We start from the raw sequence: 22,926 nt of genomic DNA on the forward strand, positions 1-22,926 counted from the left end.
ACGATAGGCTTTTTAATACCTTTAGAAAAGCAATCTAGAGGTTTTCAATATATATCCAGTTAACTTTCTATTGATAAAGTTGAAAATTAAGACTGTGAATATGTGTTACAAAAAAAACAGAAAAAGGCAGATCACAGAGCTAAGTTTAAGAACTAACTATAACAGTCTCAGAAAGTCAATAGATTAAGTCCTTCTTGAAGCAACTTCATCCTGTATACTGGAGTCCAATCTGTTAAAAAATAAGTGAGCATTTCAAGGCACCTCTTGTATAGATGCATTCCCTTATAAACTTACCACAAATTACATCACAGGATGTGGTTTAGAAAAAATATTGGCAGGAATATGGTACAAATTCAGTGTAATCTTTGGCAAGAATTATACACAAGTAAAGTGCACATCCATTTAAAAGAAAATACTTGAAGCCTAACTTGGTATGCTAAACATCTTGTCACACTCTAAGTGAAAAATTAGAACTTGTACAGCTTAGGTTCAAAATGCAAGTTCTGTAATATATACACCACCATATATCTAACACAGTACTAAATCAGGTTGCAAACACAAAAGAAAGATGAGAAGATTACTTTTTTGAAAAATAGCACAGAAATGCTTCATTCATCTGACATGTTCAGAGGCAAAAACTTAAGTGTTGGCAGAGCCTTCAGAGGTCACGTAGGGTAAGTTCTAACAAATGATAGTTCAGTCTCAGTCTAAAACATCCAGCAATAGGGGGCACATTCATTCACAATGCAACCAATTACAATTTTGAACAGGTTTAATTTGGGGGGGAGTTATTTCTCATACGGAGTGAGACTCTGGTTCCTTGTAAATCCCCACTTATGTTTCCTAGTTCTGACCACAAGGGTCACATGGAACACACCTAACTTATCTTCTATGAAAACTTTCAGAAATGCTGGAGGACACTGTTCTCTCCCCCGCCCCCATCACCACCAGGTTGGGTTTTTTGTTTTGTTTTGTTTTGTTTTGTTTTTTCGCTCTGAGACTTTATGAGTTTCTTTAACAGTTCCTCAGATGAAGTGGTCCTGAATACCTTCTCTATTCTATTCTCCTCTGGACAAGCTGCAGTTTATGACAGTCCTTAAAGTGAGGTGATGAAAGCCTCTACGCATTTTCCCTCCCTACACACCCCACAGCTAAAGCACAGTGCACTTGTGCAGTTGTTTCTGACCTAAGTAAAGAACTGTATTCTTATCTCTATTACATTTCCTCTTTGGTGAACCACTCCAATTTGAGGTAATCCTGGATTCTCATCCTGTTATCTAATGTATTCCCTCTTCTTCCTGGGTCCACATTGCTGGAAAGGTTGATAAATGCACTATCTATGTCCTCATCTAGAGCATTATAAAAATGTTGAACAAGACAGAGTGAGGACAGGACTTGTCACTAGAGACCTCCTTCCATACTGATAGTAATTCATTGATCAGCACCCTATTGTGGTAAGTTAAGAACACAGACCAGATGTCAGACAGACTTGGTTGGGTTCATCTAGCTCTGCTGTTTAAGAACTTTGTGTGACTTTAGGTAAGTTCCTTAATTCCCCTAACCTTCAGTTTCCTCATCTCGTAAATCAGAGACAATGCTAGAACTACATAAATGATTAAATGAGATAATGACTGTAGCTCAGCCATTAATAAATAAATAGTTTAGACTCAATAAAAGTTAATTATTGATATTATTATTCACAAATTAGCTCATATTTCTTTGATAATTCTAGAAGTAATTTTATCAAAAAAAAGTATGAGGAAAATCCAACATTATTCTGAACTAGTATGCCAGGTCAACCACATTTAGAATTTTGTGTTGCATCACTCTTAAACTTCACAAGCTGTAATTCTCAGGATCTACCTTTTCCCATTTTTCCCTAGTCTTCTAGAACACATCACAGATTCATGTTGTCCAACTGTGTCTGAATTCTGTGTTGTTTATCATTTTCCCTGTTTATCTCTGTTTGATTAGCCACCCTGTTCTTTCAGAACCTTCCTGCTCTTCAAGTGCTTCACACTCAATTGCAGAACTCGCTTCCCCCCTCTCTAGGAGGCTGATGTCACTGACATAAATTCTCACTTGTCTGTTCTTTACCTCAAATGTTCTTCACACATTTCATCTGTTTTCTCACTTCCCTTTAGGGAGGTCTTCAGAGGAAGATGCTTCTTCCTTTTTCTTTTCTTTCTTTTTTTTTTTTTTTTGCGGTACGTGTGCCTCTCACTGCTGTGGCCTCTCCCGTTGCGGAGCACAGGCTCCAGACGCACAGGCTCAGCGGCCATGGCTCACGGGCCCAGCCGCTCCGCGGCATGTGGGATCCTCCTGGACCAGGGCACGAACCCGTGTCCCCTGCATCGGCAGGCGGACTCTCAACCACTGCGCCACCAGGGAAGCCCTCCTTTTTCTTTTTCAAAGCTACCATCTTCACCTGTGTTCTTAATCCTGTTTCCTTCACTTTCTCTCACAGAAGCTATGGTCAGATCTGTGGCTTGTCTATGTTTGGCCTATGAGCTAAGAATGGATTTTACATTTTTGAAAGATTATTTTAAACAACAACAAAGAGGAATATGTGGCAGAAACTGTTTGTGGCCAGCAAAATTTAAAATATTTACCATCTGGCCCTTTACAGAAAAGTTTGCCAACCTCTGCTTTGGAATCCTGCCCCATCAATTTTCCTCCTCACCCTTTAGTGTGCATCATTCAACAAATAGGAATTGAGCCTCTACTATGTGCCAGACACTGTTCTGAGGTCTGGAGCCTACTTTTTATTAGGGACAGGAAAGTCATGATAAAATAAGTGGATGTCTGTCAGACAGTGATAAGTGCCACAAAGTGAAATAATGGAGGGAAGGGGGAGAGAGAGGAAAAGGCTGGGGGAGGGAGGAGGTCTTACTGATAAAAGAGCCATTGAAGCTAAGTAGACAGAGTCACATGGTAAGAGGTTACTGGAGGCCCTGGGCTTGGCCTGGCGATTGCTGTGAACCGGGGTAAGCTTCCTGAGGTCAATGGCCTGAAGGCGGAGAGTGGTGGCATCGGCTCTCACCCCTACTAGTGGAGGAGCAGAGGCAAGGCGTGGGTAGGTCCTATCAAAGTACTCCTCTCTGCAGTCTCTCCTGTTTCACTGCAACCTTTCAGCCAAAGATATTACAAATACCCTTGCTAATAAAAATGACACCAAAGAAGAGGAGGAGGGGGACTTGTCCATTTTCTTCCCTGAACCTTACTTTCCCATCAAACAAATCTCTAATCTCTCTTCTTTCCTTGAAGCCGAGCTTAACTTTTAAAAAACTATTCAAAGTAACTTCCTTTATTTCCACATTATATATATCCCCAATTCCTTAAACTGGTTTCCACCCCTCTCACCCCAACTCCTGATGGCTGAATCCAGGCATCTCCCCTGTGTGTGTGTCCTGGCCCCCTAGCAACTGAACGTTCCTTCTCAAACTTGAGCCCACCAGGCACTGATGACGCTGTGCAGATCAGGCTCCCTGCCTCAGAAACTTCTGCTGCTCAGTTGTTTTTGTTTTGTTGTCTTTTGGACTAGTTCTCTCTTCCACACACTCCTTAAATATAGCTACTTTCCAAGACTCTGTCATACTTGTTTTCTTTCTCCTTCCACCAGTATTCTCATTATTAACCTGTAATTCAAACAGTAAAAACCCAGTTTCCTGTGCCTCCTTCTGGACTACCTAGTTCTGTAAACAACTTCTTCCCTTTCTAGGCTTCAAGGAAGAAAGCTTTGAGTCATCTTTGCTGTCTAGTCCTCCCTCAGCCCTTATACCTAAATGTGATTGTGTTCATTTCCTGTCCCTTTAAGATAAAGAATGCTTAACTCTTCAGGATTCAGCTACAGTCTAATATCAGCAGCTTCATTTTTCTTCCCTACCCTGCAAGCACAACTCTAATCCTGCCAAACTGATTGCCAACCCTTCAGCCTCTGGGGCTTAAGGACAAGGGCTGTAGGCCATGCTCTCCTACACCTCTAGCTGTGTCCGAGCCCCACCCCTGCGAGATTTTATTGTATTTATTTTAAAATAAATTTATTTATTTAATTTATTTATTTTTGGCTGCTTTGGTTCTTTGTTGCTGCGCGCGGCTTTCTCTAGCTGTGGCGATCGGGGGCTACTCTTTGTTGAGGTGCGCGGGCTTCTCATTGCAGTGGCTGCTCTTTTTGCAGAGCACGGGCTCTAGGCACGTGGGCTTCAGTAGTTGTGGCACGCGGGCTCGGTAGTTGTGGCTCGCGGGTTCTAGAGCGCAGGATCAGTAGTTGTGGCGCATGGGCTTAGTTGCTCTGCAGCATGTGGGATCTTCCCCGGCCAGGGCTCGAACCCGTGTCCCCTGCATTGGCAGGTGGATTCTTAACCACTGCGCCACCAGGGAGGCCCCCTTTGAGATTTTAAACAATACTTCTCCTAGAACGATCTCTCTGACAGCCCCTGACTCTCTACTCCCAATGATTCATTAATCAGTACTCTTGTATCAGCTGATTTGCCCTGACTGGTTGAGGTACCCTTTCTCCTCTGTGAGCCTAGACAGACCTAAGCAATTCTGGTTCCACTTTCTACCTGCATACACTTAGGTTGCTTTCTTAACCTGTTTCCTTATCCAATACTGCTCTTAGACCAAGGCAGGGGGGCTTGGAGTAAGGGCCCTGCTCTGGCCCTCCTCTGACTATACCCCTCACCCAGAGTTCATGTCCCTCCTTTCAGACCACAACCCAGACACCCAAGACTCTGAAATTCCCAGCCCAAAGGCTCCTAGCCAGCTTCCAGGGTCTGCACAGCCTCTTAGGTAGAGCTACCTTCTTGATGGGTGCTATCCTCAGGATGGAGAGGTGGGAAAAGGATGGTTATTTGTGGAAGATGTGAACAGAGCTTGGACCAGCAGCCTAGTGGGTCCACATGCATGAAGTCTGTCCAGGTGTGGGGTAGAGTCATAGATAAGAAGCGGGTGAGGGATACCACAAGCTAGGGACTTCTGAGGAGTCTAAGAATTCTGAATCTGAAACTGGCCTTCCAGACTGTTACAAAGGTATATTTTTCAAGACAAGAAAACAAAGTAGACTTTACTTATCAGTTTATTAGTCTGATTTATAACTTCTAAACATCTAGACTTATAGTAGGTGGGCTTCCAATTGTACTCCTGCCCTGGACCCTGCAAAAATTAGAAACAGACTTTCCTTCAGCTGCAAAATGAGGACGATATCAATGAAGTTGTGAAAATTAAATAAGATGATGTATGTTACATGCCTAGCACAACATTTCATGCAAAGTCAGTACTTAACAAATGATGTTTTCATTCTCTTATCATACAATCATTTTTTGTTTTTCTCTCTTCCAGTGAAATAAATTACCTGAGTACAAAAACTATTCCTTATTTATCTCTATTCCCAGAGGCAAGCTTATTGCCCCAAATATAAAAGGTACTCATTAAATGTTTGTGGAATGAACATATGCAGTCCTAGAGAATCTACCTCTATCATTTTTCAACTGTTCACTTCCTTCCTACTGCCAGGGCTGAGTTCAGGCTCTGATGAACTCTTACCTATGGTCCTGCAAGAGCCTCCTAATTGGTTTCCCTTTACCAAAACTCTCTGCCCTCCAACAAACTTTCGTAATGGTTCAGGTTATCTTCTAAAAAGGTTGATGAGACCATGAAAAAGACCTCTACATCTATCGAGGATTTTCCTCTGACCATTCATCCATCTACCAAGTATTTGCTGAGTTCCTACTCACACAATCAGTGTTAAAAACCTACTCTGTAGCCTCTGGAGAGATTAAAATGAATATAACATTTTCTCTATATTTATGGAATTCACATTCTAGCCTTATAATATAGGCTAAGTGTCTACAGAGTGAAATTCAAAACCTTGATCTGATCTTAACCATTCACGATGGCAACTTGAGATATATCTACCTCCCCTTTGTCATCCTGACTCTATACCTACTGTGGTACAGGCACACTAGATTATTCATCATCATCAGAACTCATCATGCACTTTCATACTTTGGTAGCTTTGAACTTGGTAATTCTGTACTATGAATTGCCTTAATGTCTATCAAAACCTTGCTAAGGACAAGTAACATCTCAGAGAAACATACCAAATCTCTTAATCATAATTAAATGCTCATTCTTCTGCATTCTCATGGCACTTTGTTCACATTTCCATCACTATAATTTCACAGTATTTTGTGTTATCATTAGCTGTTTAACAGATTGCTCCAGAGGACAGGAAATATGTTTTATTCATCTTTGTATGCACTTTATGATGCCACATAGTTGATAATGAATATAGTTTTGCTGAACGAATGAATGGGTAGATGGGTAAGTTAATGATGACTAGAGAAGGAGCAAGAAATTTATTGGTCTCTAGTGGGAGATCAGGAGTCCATTGTGGGCTTATCAGAAACCAGCTGGGTAACCTTAGGAAAGTCATCAAACCTCCTGAGCTTCAGTAATTGGTTGTCATGAAAAGGGACTAAGATTGTCTCTGAAATATCATCTAACTCTAGAGTTCTATGTTCAACAATTATGTCTAGGGCAAATACAGAAAAATCTGTGAGACGTGAAGAAAACTGGACATATGAGAATCTTCCAATGGTTAAGATTCTTTACCAACTTAAAAGTTTTTTGCTTTCTAAAAACAAAAAGTTCAAAACCAGATTAGATACACACACTGAAAGTCAATATTCCTAATGACACTATAGCCACCAGCTCTAGTTCAATGGAATACTTAGAAGGGTCCAAAGACCATCTTTCTTCTTTAATTTCTCTCTCTGTTTATATCTTTGGTTGAGTCTCTTTTTCTTCTTGTGAACACCCATCTTTTTTCTATCTTCCCTAATTCTGGCTTCATTTTATTTCCTTTATTGATTATAAACTTTTAACAAATAATTTTAGAAGTTCATCTTCGCCTAATCATGTTGACATGTGAAAGAAAAACTAAGAGAGAAAAATAAGTTCATAAATAGAAGGCATATTTTGATACCTTACAAAAATATAAGTATACAGTATATCTTTCTAAATACTAAATATCAAAACAGGTTGCTATTATACAAAACCACTATATTCTTAACGCAAAAACACTTTTTCCTTCCTCTATTAAGTACTGCAGAAACCTTTAAACAAGCATGTTAAAGTAGTCAGAAATGAAGACCTTACTATTATTATTTTCATCTTTTACAGATATTAATTAAAGATGTCCTAAGTATAGGAATACCTTAACCAGGACAGAGCACTTTTCGTTAGGAAGGTTAGAGTGAATGAATTAGTGAACTGCCAAGAAGCAAAAGGGATGCATGTATTAAGGTGACCCATGGTTAATCACACTTTCACCATATTTCCCCCAAGTCCTGAAATCTATAGGTGTTCTATAAGCAGCTAGGTTATAAGCTATGTGAGGCAAGGGACACAATTCATACTGTGTATCGTCTTCAGCATCCAGCATGGTACCTTCTACAAGTGAGATGTTCAATGTATGTCATTAATGATGGAAATTCAAGCATTTATAAGTATAATCACAACTTATAAATAAGATATTAAAGTATTAGATTCATTTATGAATAAGCAATTAACATATAGGACAGGAGGCTCTCAATAACTCAGTGTTGAAATTATAAATGGCCCACAAAGTCATACAGACATGCATTCGAGTCTTGTGTGTCTCCAGGAAAGTTACCAACACTCTCTGAGTCTCTATTTTCATTTTTGAAAATGGAGATAAATACTACTAACTTCACTGGGTTGTACTAAAGCACCAACGAGTTAATGTATTTAAAGTGTACCAGTATAGTATTCAGTACACAGCAGATGCTCACTAACTATAGCTATTTTGTGCTCTCAGAAGGGAGAGTACCACATTTAAGTATCAGCTTAAACCTAAGGAAAAAAAAAATTTGTCAGTATTAAATAAAGGTTCACTTCTGCTTAATCAAGATTAACCAGGGCTTAGGATTCCAGAAGAGGGTACATAGTTTGCTTTGTTGAAGAAGGACAAAGTCAGATTCTGGCAAACAAAAGTAGGAGGCACAAGAAGCAGTGAATTCATTAACACTCTAGGGCACATACCACCTAAAACATTTCTTTGATCTCAGAGGCTGTCAAGTTCTTGACCAGTTTTTCAAAATCCTTTCCTTTCCCTCTCACCACTTCAGTCTTTCAAGGGTCAAGTTTCATCCACCTGGCCTTCATCCAAGAGTGTACTTCTAACAGGCATTGGGATGCTTGGGACACCATGGCTAATCTGGCCTCAGAGTTCTACAAGTCTGCTATGAGTGATTATTTTAAGATCCTAGCCTACCTCTATCTAACTGAAGAAAGTCTAAAATATTAACTGCCTACTCCATTCAATAGAGATAACTTTATAAAGTAATGATTTAATGGGCCTTTGACATAGTCCAGAATGGTAAACATCATCAACAAAAATAAATCTTGAACCAGATGAGATATAAATAGTAAATATGACTCAGAAAACACCCCAAATATTAACAAGCTTTGCACTTACTAAATATTTTCCCTTCATTTCCTCACTGTCTCTATTAATACTTAGCGTTTATAGTTGTACCATAACTCTCACATCTGATTCACTTTAACATCATTCCAGTTGAAAGCAAATTTTTACACTCTTTCATTTGGGATTACTTTTCATTTGGGATTAGTACAATTTATTTAATTCAATGTTGAAATAATCATTTCCTCTGTTTATTCTCATTTCACATGTAGCCTACAGGTCAGTAAGCATAGGGATTAGGACAATGGTCAAATTGTTTTCTAGCTATTTCTGTTATCTTTCTGAATTGGAACTTCAGAATATGACTTTGTTAGTTTATTTTAGTAGTTAAAAGTTCCCAAAACACCAGAACATAACCATGTTTAAATATCAATCTAGAAATGATACTTTAAATAATTAGTTTTTCAATTTATGTCCAAAGTTACACATGGCATGAATTTTGGATTATGAGATGTTTTAAATCTATTTAATTAAGTTAGATAACAAAGTACACTGCTATTTATCAACCTGACACTTGCAGGCAGATTTAAAATGATATATTTTTGTTATTTCTTCCAAGAGACTTTCCTAATCTTTGTTGTGAGGGGTTGTCCTGCACACTGTAGGATGTTTAGCAGCAACCCTGGCCTCTAACCAGGAGATACTGGTAGTATATCCCTCCCCTCTGACAACCAGAAGTGTCTTCAGACATTGCCAAATGTCCCTGGAGGGTAAGGGGGTGGAATTGCCCTTACTGGAGAACCACTGCTGTGGAGTCCTAACACTCCTCTCCCTAATGTTCACTAGCAATTACTTATTTTGTCTTGTAAGAAACAAATGGTATTAGCAAATTATGATGCTTGTTTAAGTCTCAGTCAGATCTATGTAAATTTTTCCTATAAGTCTCACCTCCTTGCTTCTATTCTTGCTCCTCTATATCCTTCTACATTCATTCCCTCATTCCTTAGCTCACTCATTCAATAATGTTTCCTGAGCAGTGACTTTATGCCATGCATGAGTCTAGATGCTAGATAATGTTGGTCATCAAACTATTAAGGTCCTTGTTCTCTTGGAGCTTATACTTTTATTCTACATAGTAGTCAGGATGATCTTTTAAAAATATTCATCAGGAACTGGAGGAGAGATGTCACTGAGAAGAGTGAAATAGAAAACTCTAAAACACCATCCCTCCACCATAGCAATGGTTAAACTGGCTAGAACTGTTAGAACCAACTTTTTGAATTCTGGAATCTAATAAAGAACTTACAACAACCAAGGAAATACTTAATAAAGAAAGGTGCTACTGAATTTTGGAAAGAGAAGATTGTAGTGTTTTAATTTACCCACATACTACCCCCCACTCTCTAGTTTGGTGGCTATAAAGACAACTGTCCACATTCCTGGTGCAGCTTTCTCATGCCAGAGGGGCAATATAGATCTTGAATCAAAAAATTGTGGTTGTGTGTTTTGACCTGTCTAGTAGCTACCTGAGGGATTGGGCTGAAGTGGCCAGCCAGGTGATATTTATCAGATTTATTTACTTATTTAAAATAAAAGCAAATATATTAGCCTTAGCCACCTGGGGCAGCAAGGGATAACAGATGGGGCAAGGACTAGGCAGACTGAAAAGCCTTGGAAGGAAGAGATTGGAGAAGCATAAATATGGAGAGATAAAGGCTTTGAAAAGCTCCTCTGTAATGAGGGGAATCTAGAAAAGACCTGAGAAGAACTTCAGGTTTCATTTCTGCCTGATTTCTGGGCTGTGTGCAAGCAGGAAGTGAAAGCTAAGGCAGAGCCGTAAATGGCCTGGCTAAGACTTGAAGGAGTACTCCCTACACAGAGTATATCAGTAAAGACTGATTTTGGTTTCAGACATTTAAGGAAATCTCTGTCAAATCACTAACTGATTACTAAGCTAATGGAACAGAGACTTCAGGGGGCACTAAATACAAAAAAAGATAATTTGTACAAAAACAGTTTAGAAAAGTCACTAAAAAACTACAACCCACAACAAGAAACAGCAAGTTCTGGGGAGGGGAGAAAATCTGATTTTTCAGAGTTACCACAATGTAATGCTCAAGATATCCAGTTATCAACAACAAAATTTACTATGCATGCAAAGAAATAAGTATAGTCTATTCACAGCAAAACAAGAAATTAATAGAAACTGCCTCTAAAGGAGCCCAGACAAAACTGTAGAACAACTGTCCCCCTAAATGGCCTGGCCCCTGTCTACCTCTCACCTCACCTTGTACCCGTTTATGTTTTGCTCACTCTCATGAGTCACACTGGCCATCCTGTTGTTCTTTAGTTCATCAAGTATGTTCCTCTTAGGACTTTAAACATGTTGCATTCCCTTTGGAGTGCTCTCCTCCTCCTCCTTTGCACAGCTCACTCTGCACATTTTGGGCTCTGTTCACATTCCACCTCCTCAGAGGCATCTTTTCGGACTTCCTTATCTACAATAGCTGTGCCCTTCCCCCACCTCCCTACCTACTATCAATTTCTGTTCCCTTTAATTGTTCACGTCACTCTCTGAAATTATTTTGAGTAATTTATTTACGGTAGCTACTTATGTACTTGTTTATTGTATGTCTCCCTCACTAGAATGTAAGCTCCTTGGCAGCAGGTATTTTATCTGTGTCCTTTAATAAGTATTTATTAAATGAATAAATAAAGTTATACATGTTGAACAAAGAATAAAAACAAGAAAAGCTTAAAAATTTCCTGTGAGGAGTCTCCTTCAGCTCAGAAATTTTTGCTCACCAGTTGTTTAATAAATCTACTAGAGAAAGTCTTTCCACTGACAAGGCTTCAAATAAGGTGACAGGGTACTGTCCGATACCATGATGGCCTGTTATTTCCATCCTAGGAAAGGAGATCACAGGTGGGGAAGTGAGTGAGCAAACCTCTGTCCCCGTTTAAGCAGGTGCCGGGTCAGGGGTGGACAGTGTGTCAGTGAGCTGCAGGCAAAGCTCTCTGGGTGAGCCCCTGTGACCACGAAAGCCAGGCCACTTTTGGTGGCAGTGGGAGAGGTGTCCTTGAGATTTCAAAGTAATTCCATCTTTGGCAGAGGTTGAAAAACAGGGCGGGTAATATACAAATGTTGGGTGGTATTGCCTTGAGTAAAGAGCAAAGGGACAGTGGACTGACTGCTCTTTGTCTCTTCTTGTTCTGCAGTTTCAGACTCAATCCCCAGAGAAGAAACTCCTCTGATTCTGGTAAGGTTCTAAAACAACCTGAGACAAGACATGATACTTAAGTATTAAGATTATGAACAGCTTATGAACAGCTTATGAACAGCTTTTAATTTACACACCTACTACCCCCCCCCCCCCACTCTCTAGTTTGGTGGCTATAAAGACAACTGCCCACATTCCTGGTGCAGCTTTCTCATGCCAGAGGGGGAAATATAGATCTTGAATCAAAAAAGGTGGGTAAATTAAAATACCACAATCTTCTCTTTCCAAAATTCAGTAGAATTTTTCTTTTATAAGCTTATAATAAATGGGTTTATCCCATTAAACATTAAACAATTTTTTTTTTCTGGATGAACTTATTTCTAGAACCTGTTATATACATCAAATTTTTCAATATATTAACTGCTTAATTTTCTTCTAAAAGCTACTACAATGAACTCAGTAACATTTTTCTGAGGTAGTAGGGCATGGTGATTAAGAATACTGCTTCTTGGGACTTCCCTGGTGGTCCAGTGGTAAAGAATCTGCCTTACAATTCAGGGGACTCAGGTTCGATCCCTGGTCGGGAACTAAGATCCCACATGCCTCGAGGCAACTAAGCCTGCATGCCACAACTACTGAGCTCGTGTGCCTCAACTAGAGCCTGCGTGCCGCAAACTACACAGCCCACATGCTCTCGAGCCTGCGTGCCACAACTAGAGAAGAGAAAAACCCGCACGCCACAACTAGAGAGAAGCCTGCGCACTGCAACAAAGAGCCTGTGCGCCGCAACGAAAGATCCTGCATGCCTTAACGAAGATCCCGCGTGCTGCAGCTAAGACCCGACTCAGCCTAAAATAAATGATAAACACATTTTTTTTTTAAAAAGAAAGCTTTTTTTAAAAAAAGTCTGACTTCTTTTCTGAAGTCAAAGAACTTGGGTTCAAAGCCTGGCTTTGCCACTCACCAGCTGGGCAAGTTAACACGCTGTGCCTCAGCTTCTTTATCTATAAATAGGGATAATACTAGTAGCTGCCTCAGAAGGTTTTTGCAAGGATTAAATGAATTAATACATGGAATGTACTTAGCACACTGCTTAGTATATAGTTCTGCAAGGAAAAATGTTAGCTGCTAATGCTGTGACTACTATTACAATTATTGTTATAGCAATTTTTTTTTCTTGGTGCCTTAGCTCATTATAAAAGTCTTAAATTACTATAATATGTTACAACCCAATGATACTTATTTAAAGGGTGGAGGGTTATTGGCTTTTACATAAAGTGGTCCCAGACTGATTTGCAGGAGTGCTTTTATATGCTGTTTTTTAGCTTTTCTATTTTCCTTTGTGAGGTCTCTGATTTTCACTTCTATTGTTGTTAATCATTTTTCCTATGTATATCAGTTTCTTTCTATACTTCTTTTGTTACAGGGGTCATAAAAACCAGCAAACCAAGTTTGTTAGGCATGTGTGTTAAGTAAAAGCGAATACATTCTAAACTAAGTTGGAAAAGCTCTCCTATATATGAATAGAGAAAAGAAACTTGACTCCATGGACATCTCATTTGGCCTTTCAGAGTTATTTATTTTTTCTTATTTTCCGATTCTTATATAAATATAAAAAGTTATATGAAAATTAAGTTTCTGGGGAGACAGATGTAACAAAGTTTACACATAAATGTTAAGATTAAAAAGCCTCTAATTTAGTTCAAATAAATACTCATTAAGGTCCTACTATAGCTAGATACTGGAGGAGCAAAAATGAATGATATGGTCCTAAACCTCAAGAGGCTTGCAATCAAGAGGGGGAGATAAAGCATAAACAATTAATGCCAAGATCATATAGTAAGAGATACCAAAGATATTCACACTGGGTACTATGGGAGCCTAGAGGAAGGGCCCTTAACCTCACCTGGGGTTCCAAGGAAAGTCTCCTGAAGAGGATCATGCCTGAGCTGAACCAGAGGGCAGCCAGGTGAAGAAATGTTGAATGCGCTGTTACAAGCATAGGAACAGAAGTCATGAGGTAGGAAAGCAGCATAGTGCTTTTTTGAGAGTATGTAGCTGTGTTTGTGCAAAGAATTAATAATTTGATATTGTTGTGATTAAAAAAAAAGTGAAATGGGAAATGGTGAGAAATGAAGCTAGGAGTTAGACTGAATAGGGGCCAGAGTCAAGAGAGGTTGTCTTATGCCATGCTGAGAGGCTTGGACATTGCTTATAAAGAAATGGGGAGCCATTAATAAAACTTTAAGGAGAAAAATGGCAATTTTCAGATTTTCCTCTTAGATGTATAACTGAGACAGCATTGTAAAAGAGAGAAAAGCTAGAAAAGACTGGAGGAAGGGAGACAAGTTAGGTGTCAGTTGCAATGAATAAACTAGAGATAGTAAAGCCTGAATGAGGGCAAGGTAGTAGTTATGGTGAGGTAGAGAGGGTTCCAGATGTAGCCTGAAGATAAAATTGGATGATCCTGGTGATTTATTAGATGAAGGGGGTCCAAGATTGAAAGGAATCAAGGATGACTACCAGATTTCAGGCCTTGAATTACTGGTTAAGTGAGAGTACAATTAACGGGAGAGAGAAAGAGGACAGTGTTTGGTTTATCTTGTTGTTGTCATTTTGTTTTTTAAATTTAAGTTTGCTTTTTTTTTCTGTTTTAAATAGTGGGCATATGAAGATTAATTAGTTCAGGTTAAATTTGAGTTAAATAATGTAGAAGTCAGAATTGAAGATATCTGTTTTAGAGTAATTAACAAATAGAAGCAAGAGAGCAGATAAGAAGTCTGAGGAAAATGTGTGAAAAGAAAAGCAGCAGAAAAAAAAAAAAAAGAGCAGCAGAACAAGAGTGGGGTGGGACATTGGAATGCCAGTGCTTAAAGAGGGACAGAGGAGGCTAGCCTGTGAAGGAACCTGGGACAGCACACTGAGAGGTACAAGGAGAGGACAGTGCCATGAAAGCCAAAGATGAGTTTCAGATGGGCTGGTCAGTAAAGAAGCTAAACCCAACTTGTATCAGCTGCATTTTGTGAGCACTCACTACACATCCGGTGCTGTTTCATACACTGTTATCTTCTTTAATCTGTTACCCATGTGCTATAGATGACAAATCTGAAGTTCAGCGAAGATGTATAACTTACCCAAGGTCATAGGGTGAGCTGGCAGAACTGGGATCTGAACCCAGGTCTGCAGGATTACAAAGCCCATGTTCTTAACTCTACTGGAGTAAAAGAACTTCTTCAGGATGCAACTTTACAGTATCATAATAAGGACTGCTATATATTGCTTTTCCAAGGAGCATATCTTAAAACTATCTGATAATCTCAAAGAAATACTTAATATTCAAGGAGGTCGCTATACATTTGATCACTTTAATCAAAACATACTTTTTTCAGTGATGTATTTCTTGAAATATTTTTATTTCATAAATATTACACTTGTCAAATCATGAGAACAATAAAGTGCAACACAAGGCAATCCACTCATTAGGGCACTGCTCCAATAAAGCCAAAAGGAAGGTCCTAGACGGAGTTAATGTCCTTCAGAGGAAAGCTAAGCACCCTGGACTTAGACACCTGAGTCTTCTTAGCTTTCTCACAAATGCTACTACTGGTCTCAAGGAAAATCAGAAAGGATGTGCACAGTTCAGCAAAAACCTACCACAAACATGAAATTAATTAGAATAGTTATTCTATAGAAGGTTTATTTTAGATGATAAATTATTATCCATTTAAAGATAGAGAATAAGAAAGTCACAGTGCTATTATAAAAGTTGTAATTTTCTTATTTCCCACTAGAGGGAGGAATAGCATTGCTCTTACCATTTGGTGGATAAAAGACGGCATATTCTTCTAGTCCTAGTTTTCCTGTAAGAGAAAACCATAGACAGTTCCAATATGATTAGATAAAATAGAAAAAACTTTAAAAATTAATTTTGTGAATATACTAAAAATTAATGGAATTTAAAAAACGACTATAGTACAATCTCCTTTCATTTCATTTTATGATATGGAATTAATTTGAAAATATGCCAGCCAATCTTTTGGTATTGGCAAATCCTTTCATCAATTAAAGTCAATAATATAAACTTAAGCACTACAAGGTAAGTGATACAAAATAATTAAAAGAACAAACGTTTTCAAGCTCCTTAAGCACTTAAGAAGAGCAGCATCTATTTGTAAGCCTAGAATTGTGTTAATTATAAGTAATTCTAGTCTAGTCATTAAAGTAAGTCCTAAGCTTTGTAACACCTCATTAGTTTACATTTTAATGGAATGAGCTAAAAAGTTAAAATTAAATGTCTTTCACTGTATGGTGGTAATATTTTCTGAATTCCTAAACAATTGATATGGTCTGAGAATGAGGTTAAATATTTGAAATCAGGATTATCTCAGAAAATTAAAGTATATTTATCATAATTAAATGTTTAAGTGAGTTTTAAAAAGTTTTTCCTCAAAACTTTCAAAGGTCTGAGTTTTTTCCCACCTTCTACTGAGGTGGGAAAAAGTAGGTAGCTCTTATCTTGACAGTTTTTCTAACACTGTTGAGTCTACTGAAAAGTCATGTGCATTTTTGCACTTGGCTTTAAGGTAAGATTTTTAATTAAAAAATTTTTTTTGGTTGGGAATGGTGGGAGAGAGGAAATGAAGAACTGCATGAGCAGTTTAGGTTAGGGTGGAGACAACAAGGATTGATCTTGTGAGTAAGAAGATGGGTAGGTAGGTAGATGGATGGATGATAGAAAATACCTGCTGGGTACTCAGTACTGGGCTAGGTGCTGAGAGGCAAACAGAGTAGATATGAGATATGGTGTCTGAACCATGTGGCTTATAATCCAGACTAAAACAGGAAACATTAGGATATGTTTGCTAAATTTTCTGGCACAGGCTTTAAGTGCTTTAGAGGTTTAGAGGAGAGGGAAATTGATGATGGGTTGGTGGACTTGGTGAGTGTGAGACAATGGAAAATGTACATTGGTCTCTGCCCCTGGTTGCTGGCACAGAGCTCCTGAAACCCTTGTAATTTCCTAAGTGATAAGAGCATTAGGAGCATCTTTCATTCTATTGGGGTGACTCTGAGTGGGCTTCTGAACGGGCTCTGGTCACCAGAAAGACCAAACCTTGATTAGAAGCCCCACCCCCTCATACTCCAGAGGGACTGGAAATGGAGTTTAATAATTGATCATGCCTCTGTGAGGAAGACTCCATAAAACCCCAGAAGTAGGGAGTTTGAAGAGCTTCTAGGTGGGCAAACACATCAACGCTGGGAAGAAGACACACTCCAACTCCATGGGGACAGAAGTTTCTATGCTTGTGACCCTCCCAGGCGTAGCCTTATGTATCTCTTCATCTGGCTGTTCATTTGTATTCTTTATCATATCTTTAACCAACTGGTAAATGTAAGTACGTGTTTCCCTGAGTTCTGTGGGCCTCTCTAGTAAATCAGTCAAACCCAAGGAGAGGGTTGTTGGAACGTCCAATCTAAAGCCAGTTGGTCAGAAGCACAGGTGATAACATAAGCTTGTGACTGGTGTCTGAAGTGTATGTGTGTGTGTGTATGTATGTGAGGACTGAGTCCTTAACCTGTGGGATCTGACACCATCTCTAGGTAGACAGTGTAGTGTTAGAATTGAGTTAAACTGCAGGATACCCAGGTGGTGTCAAGACTAGCTTGTTAGTGTGGGGAAAACTCCCCACATATGTGCGACCAAAAGTGTTAGAAGTGAAGTGCTTTGTGTGAGTAGTAAATTAAAAACACAGGAGCAAAACACAGTAGGAAAGAATTGGGTTTTTCCCTACATAGAAGGAAATAATCTGAGTTTTTCTGATACTGTGAGATATAGGCTAGTTCTTCAAGAACCTATGATTTTGGGGGTGGAGGAGGGGGAATCTTTCCATGTTTAGAGAATATATAGAGGCTTAGAATGAAAATGGGGTAGTGTGGAATAAACAGAGAATCAAAGTTAGCTAGGTTAAGACAGGATCAACTGATGGAGGGCTGAATTAAAATTTGGCTGAATTTAGAGGTAAGTCCATTAGATAAGTTCTATAATCAGTTTTTCAGCAGATGATGTGAAAGAAACAAACAAGTAAACCAAATGTTTCTATCAATTCAGTATAGAAGCAATGTAACCAAGAGAGCCCCCAAGTAGGGGGAGCCTGATCCCAGCATTGGCAATGTGGGCCTGTCTTAGGGCAGGGGTTGTAGTAATCAGGCAGACAGTTGGACTTAGGAGATACAGGACAAACAGCATCTTTCTTTATGGGAATAGCAGAATGACCATACACAATAGGCTTATAAGCTTCCAGAGCTGGGTGTTCACTACTTAATAAAAAGGAGAAATCGGGGAAAGGCTTCCAGCTGAAATTAGTGATAGGAGGATACTGAAATAGCATTATCTTGTAGGCAGCTAATGATAAAGAGAAGAAAGCACTAAAACAGAATGAAGAAAGCTAATAGCATATAAATTATATCAAACTTTAAGTGTGGTGTAACATTTTGGGAGAAGGAATAAAGAAAGCAAAAAAAAAAAAGAAAAGAAAAAGCAAATGCAACTGATAAACTCATAGTTAGAAGGGTAAATAAAAGTCAACAGATATGGCAAAAACAGCAACAGAGGAGAGAGCAAACAGGAAAAATAAAGAAGTAATTTTAAATGCTGTTTTTGGAACCACTTTCCTGTGATCTGCGATAAGTGGCTTGGGCACTGATTTAAGTGGGAGTGAAAGATGGTTACAATAACCTGAGAGACACCTTATTAAATAATTTACAACAAAAATTTTGACAACCAATATATGCTATAAAATAAACAGTCTTGGTATGATTATGTAAGTGTTAAAGAATACTTCCTTTATATACTAAAATTTTACCTCTTATGTATGATTTCGGTGGTGAAGCACTGTTGTATGCAAAGTGACCCAACACAGATGTATCTCGGGAGAAACAAAGTAATACCTGGGTACAACATTGGAAAAAACAAACAATTAAGCACTGTTTTTTTTCCTTTATTTTTTATTGAAATATGGTTGCATTACAATGTTGTGTTAACTTGTGTAGTTTTTATTTTTTTTAAAACATCTTTATTGGAATATAACTGCTTTACAATGTTGTGTTAGTTTCTGCTGTATAACAAGGTGAATCAGCTATACGTATACATATATCCCCATATCCCTTCCCTCTTGCGTCTCCCTCCCACACTTCTTATCCCACCCCTCTAGACGGTTACAAAGAACAGAGCTGATCTCCCAGTGCTACGTGGCTGCTTCCCACTAGCTTTCTATTTTACATTTGGTAGTGTATATATGTCCATGCCACTCTCTCACTTCGTTCCAGCTTACTCTTCCTCCTTCCTGTGTCCTCAAGTCCATTCTCTACGTCTGCGTCTTTATTCCTGTCCTGCCCCTAGGTTCCTCAGAACCTTTTTTTTTTTTTTTTTGGATTCCATATATATGTAAGCGCTGTTTTATAACAGGTAATTCATTGCTACTTCTGCTTGAGAGGCACTGAGGTAGAATCTTTCAAGTTCAGTACTGTGCCTCTCAATGGGAAGAGTGCCCTCTATTGGTACACTTATGGTAAGTGTTACAGTAGATACCAAGTGTGATGGGCAAAGTTCATCCAAAGATTTCTCACTGTTAGTCACCTAAACCTTAAACAACAGCAGAAAATGCAAGTTACTAACTACCAGTTGATTCTTTTTTTTTTTAACATCTTTATTGGAGTATAATTGCTTTACAATGGTGTGTTAGTTTCTGCTTTATAGCAAAGTGAATCAGCTATACATATACATATATCCCCATATCTCCTCTCTCTTGCATCTCCCTCACACCCTCCCTATCCCACCCCTCTAGGTGGTCACAAAGCACTGAGCTGATCTCCCTGTGCTATGAGGCTGCTTCCCACTAGCTAGATATTTTACATTTGGTAGTATATATAAGTCCATGCCACTCTCTCACTTCGTCCCAGCTTACCCTTCCCCCTCCCCATGTCCTCAAGTCCATTCTCTACGTCTGTGTCTTTACTCCTGTCCTGACCCTAGGTTCTTCATTAGCACTTTTTTTTTTTTAGATCCCATATATATGTGTTAGCATACGGTATTTGTTTTTCTCTTTCTGACTTACTTCACCCTGTATGACTCTAGGTCCATCCACCTCACTACAAATAACTCAATTTCGTTTCTTTTTATGGTTGAGTAATATTCCATTGTATATATGTGCCACATCTTCTTTATCCATTCATCTGTTGATGGACACTTAGGTTGTTTCCATGTCCTGGCTATTGTAAATAGAGCTGCAATGAACATTTTGGTACATGACTCTTTTTGAATTATGGTTTTCTCAGGGTATATGCCCAGCAGTGGGATTGCTGGGTCATATGGTAGTTCTATTTGTAGTTTTTTAAGGAACCTCCATACTGTTCTCCATAGTGGCTGTATCAATTTACATTCCCATCAACAGTGCAAGAGGTTTCCCTTTTCTCCACACCCTCTCCAGCATTTAGTGTTTGTAGATTTTTTGATCATGGCCATTCTGACTGGTGTGAGGTGATACCTCACTGTAGTTTTGATTTGCATTTCTCTAATGATTAGTGATGTTGACCAGTTGATTCTTTTAGTGTATTTTTAATCTGCAAAAAAGAACCAACTTGAAGAAATTTAATAAGATAAGAAATGTAGAGGGGGGACCCTAGGTAACTACGATGGGACAGAGCAGTTTGAAAAGTGCAGGAAACTGGAACTAGGCTCATTGCTGGGATGCAGCAGCTGGCAGTGGGCATGTCAGGGTGGGAGAGAAGGCAACTCATGGTATCTAGAAGGGATTAGCAGCAGTAGAACAAGTGGCAGTCCAGCACAGGTTAGAAGCTGGTTGTCCTGACCAGCAGGTAGATATGGCAACTCTACCTGGAGAGGAAAATATGTAGGGCAGAAAGTCAAAATCAAACATGTTCAGTAGGAGGAACTGGATTGTTGATACCAGCCTGGAGGCAGGGGACCAATCCCCAGGAAGGTGATTAGTGACAGGAAATCTAGGTCCTGGTATTAGAAGTCCTGGGATTCAAAAGATGTTACTGAGAAAATAATTCAGGAATAACAGAAAAAGGCAGAACCCCAGTTAACATAACTGGGGAACAAAATCAGGGCTGGACTAGCAGCAGGGGTGAATGGAGAGGGGAACCATGAGTTCAAGACACAAGAAAGGGGCCCAGCTTTAGAAACAGGATAGATATGGAGACTGGGCATCAGGCGCAGTGGTGAGATGCGTACCAACAATTGCTGCTGATTTATTTTTATATTTTAAAAGACTATGCAAGCAATACATGTTTATGATAAAAATAAGAAAAAAAATTAGAAATAGAGATAATTAAAAAATGGAGAAAGAACACCCACAATCCCACTAGTGTTAATATTTTGATTTATATCCTTCTGGGCTGTTCTTATACATACATACATAAATTTTTCCAACAAAATAGGATTATGCATACTGTTCTATACTCTACTTTCTCTCAGTATTATAAAATAAGGGATTTCCCTGGTGGTGCAGTGGTTAAGAATCCACCTGTCAATGCAGGGGACACGGGTTTGATCCCTGGTGCGGGAAGATCCCACATGCCGCGGAGCAACTAATCCCATGTGCCACAACTACTGAGCCTGCGCTCTATAGCCCACGAGCCACAACTGCTGAGACCACGTGCCACAACTACTGAAGGCCGCATGCCTTGTGCTCCACAACAAGAGAAGCCACCGCAAAGAGAAGCCCGCACACCGCAAAGAAGAGTAGCCCCTGTTCGCTGCAACTAGAGAAAGCCCACGTGCAGCAACGAAGACCAAACATAGCCAAAATTTAAAAAAAAAAAAATCTGTAAAAAAAATTATAAAGTATTTTCTACCCACATTTTTTAATGCTTCAGAATAATCCACTATACAGATGAACAATAGTTATTTAACCTGTCTTTTATTGTTGAACATTTAATTATTTCCACTTTTCCACAGCTATAAACAATGTTGCAGTGAACTTCCTTATAGCTAAATATTTATGTACACCTTTATTTAAAGTCTTAAAACTGGACTAGCTGTCTGGTCAAAGTGATGGGTATTTTAACTGTAAAACTTTTGATACATGTTGCCAAACTGCCCTCCAGAAATGTTTTGTTTTAGTTTTTAACATAGACAGCAGTAGGATAGTGCATATCTTCTCTTATTCTCATCACAGTGGTTTATTATCATCTTATAGGTAAAAAATGGCAAAGTGCTTTAATTACTAATCAGGTTGAACACCTTTCCATTTGCATTTCTTTTGTTATTTTCCAGTTTATCATCTTAGTACATTTCAAAATTAATATTTTTTAAATTATTGATTTGTTTAAATTTTTATATATTAAGGATGCTAAATTTTGGTCTAATTATATATTATAAATGGCTTTGTTCAATAATTTATTATTTTTGACACAGAGATACTTTAAATTTTTATATGCTCAAATCTACCAATACTTTCATGCTTAGAAAGTCCCTTCCCACACTTATAATGTTCTCTATATATTCACCTAAATTATGAAAGCCATTGTTTTTTTTTCATCAAATGTTTCTGGTTCTTCCCCTTTGGGAACATATGTCAGCTTATCTTTTCTGGCCACTTTGGTGTTAGGTGTGGCCATGTGACTTGCTCTTTACTCAATGAAAGAGATACATGTCACTTGAAAGTTTCCGAACAGAAGCTTCAAGAACCAGAGTAGTTAACCAGGTTCCCTCTTTCCCTCTGCATGGAAACCACCGGTGTTCCAGATAGTAGGTATGACATCAGCCTGGGGCCTGGAGTGAGGATGACACAGAGCTACATCCCCACCCTATCTGGGATGGACATAACCATGAGCAGGAGATAAACCTTTGCTGTTTTAAGCCACTGAGATTTTGGATTTACATGTTGCCACAGTATAATCTAGTGCATCCTGACTAAAACAGGAAATTTTGTCTAGCATTTTTGATAGATTCATTCTGTGGTAAAATCATTAACCCATCTGGAATTTATTTTGAAACTAGACTGCTGGAATTCAAATTCTAGCCCCACCATGTACTAGCTGTGTGACACTGGGAAAGTTCCTGGACTTGTTGGTGTCTCAGTTTCCTCTATTCATACAATAATAATACTTACATCAAAGTCTATGGTGGGGCTAATTAATATACATAAAGTGCGTAAAGCAGTGCCTAGCACATGGCATTATTACAATGTTAGCTGCAATTACTGCTACCACTACTACTATTAAATGTTA

At 38.8% G+C, this 22,926-nt stretch overlaps 1 protein-coding gene across 3 annotated transcripts in view; it reads right to left on the minus strand.

The window, feature by feature from the left end:
* TBC1D19 (TBC1 domain family member 19) overlaps positions 1–22,926 on the minus strand; it is a 159,659-nt gene that overhangs the window by 18,769 nt on the left and 117,964 nt on the right. For all 3 annotated transcript variants that reach the window (XM_081246683.1, XM_081246682.1, XM_081246684.1), the window contains 2 exons: positions 18,534–18,618; positions 15,486–15,530 (listed from right to left, as the gene is read on the minus strand). In XM_081246683.1, the coding sequence (XP_081102809.1) occupies positions 15,486–15,530; positions 18,534–18,618 (130 nt within the window). The remainder of the gene's footprint in view (positions 1–15,485; positions 15,531–18,533; positions 18,619–22,926) is intronic.

The sequence above is a fragment of the Mesoplodon bidens genome (genome assembly GCF_964165515.1).
Source record: "Mesoplodon bidens genome assembly, chromosome: 1".
Classification (NCBI taxonomy): domain Eukaryota; kingdom Metazoa; phylum Chordata; class Mammalia; order Artiodactyla; family Ziphiidae; genus Mesoplodon; species Mesoplodon bidens.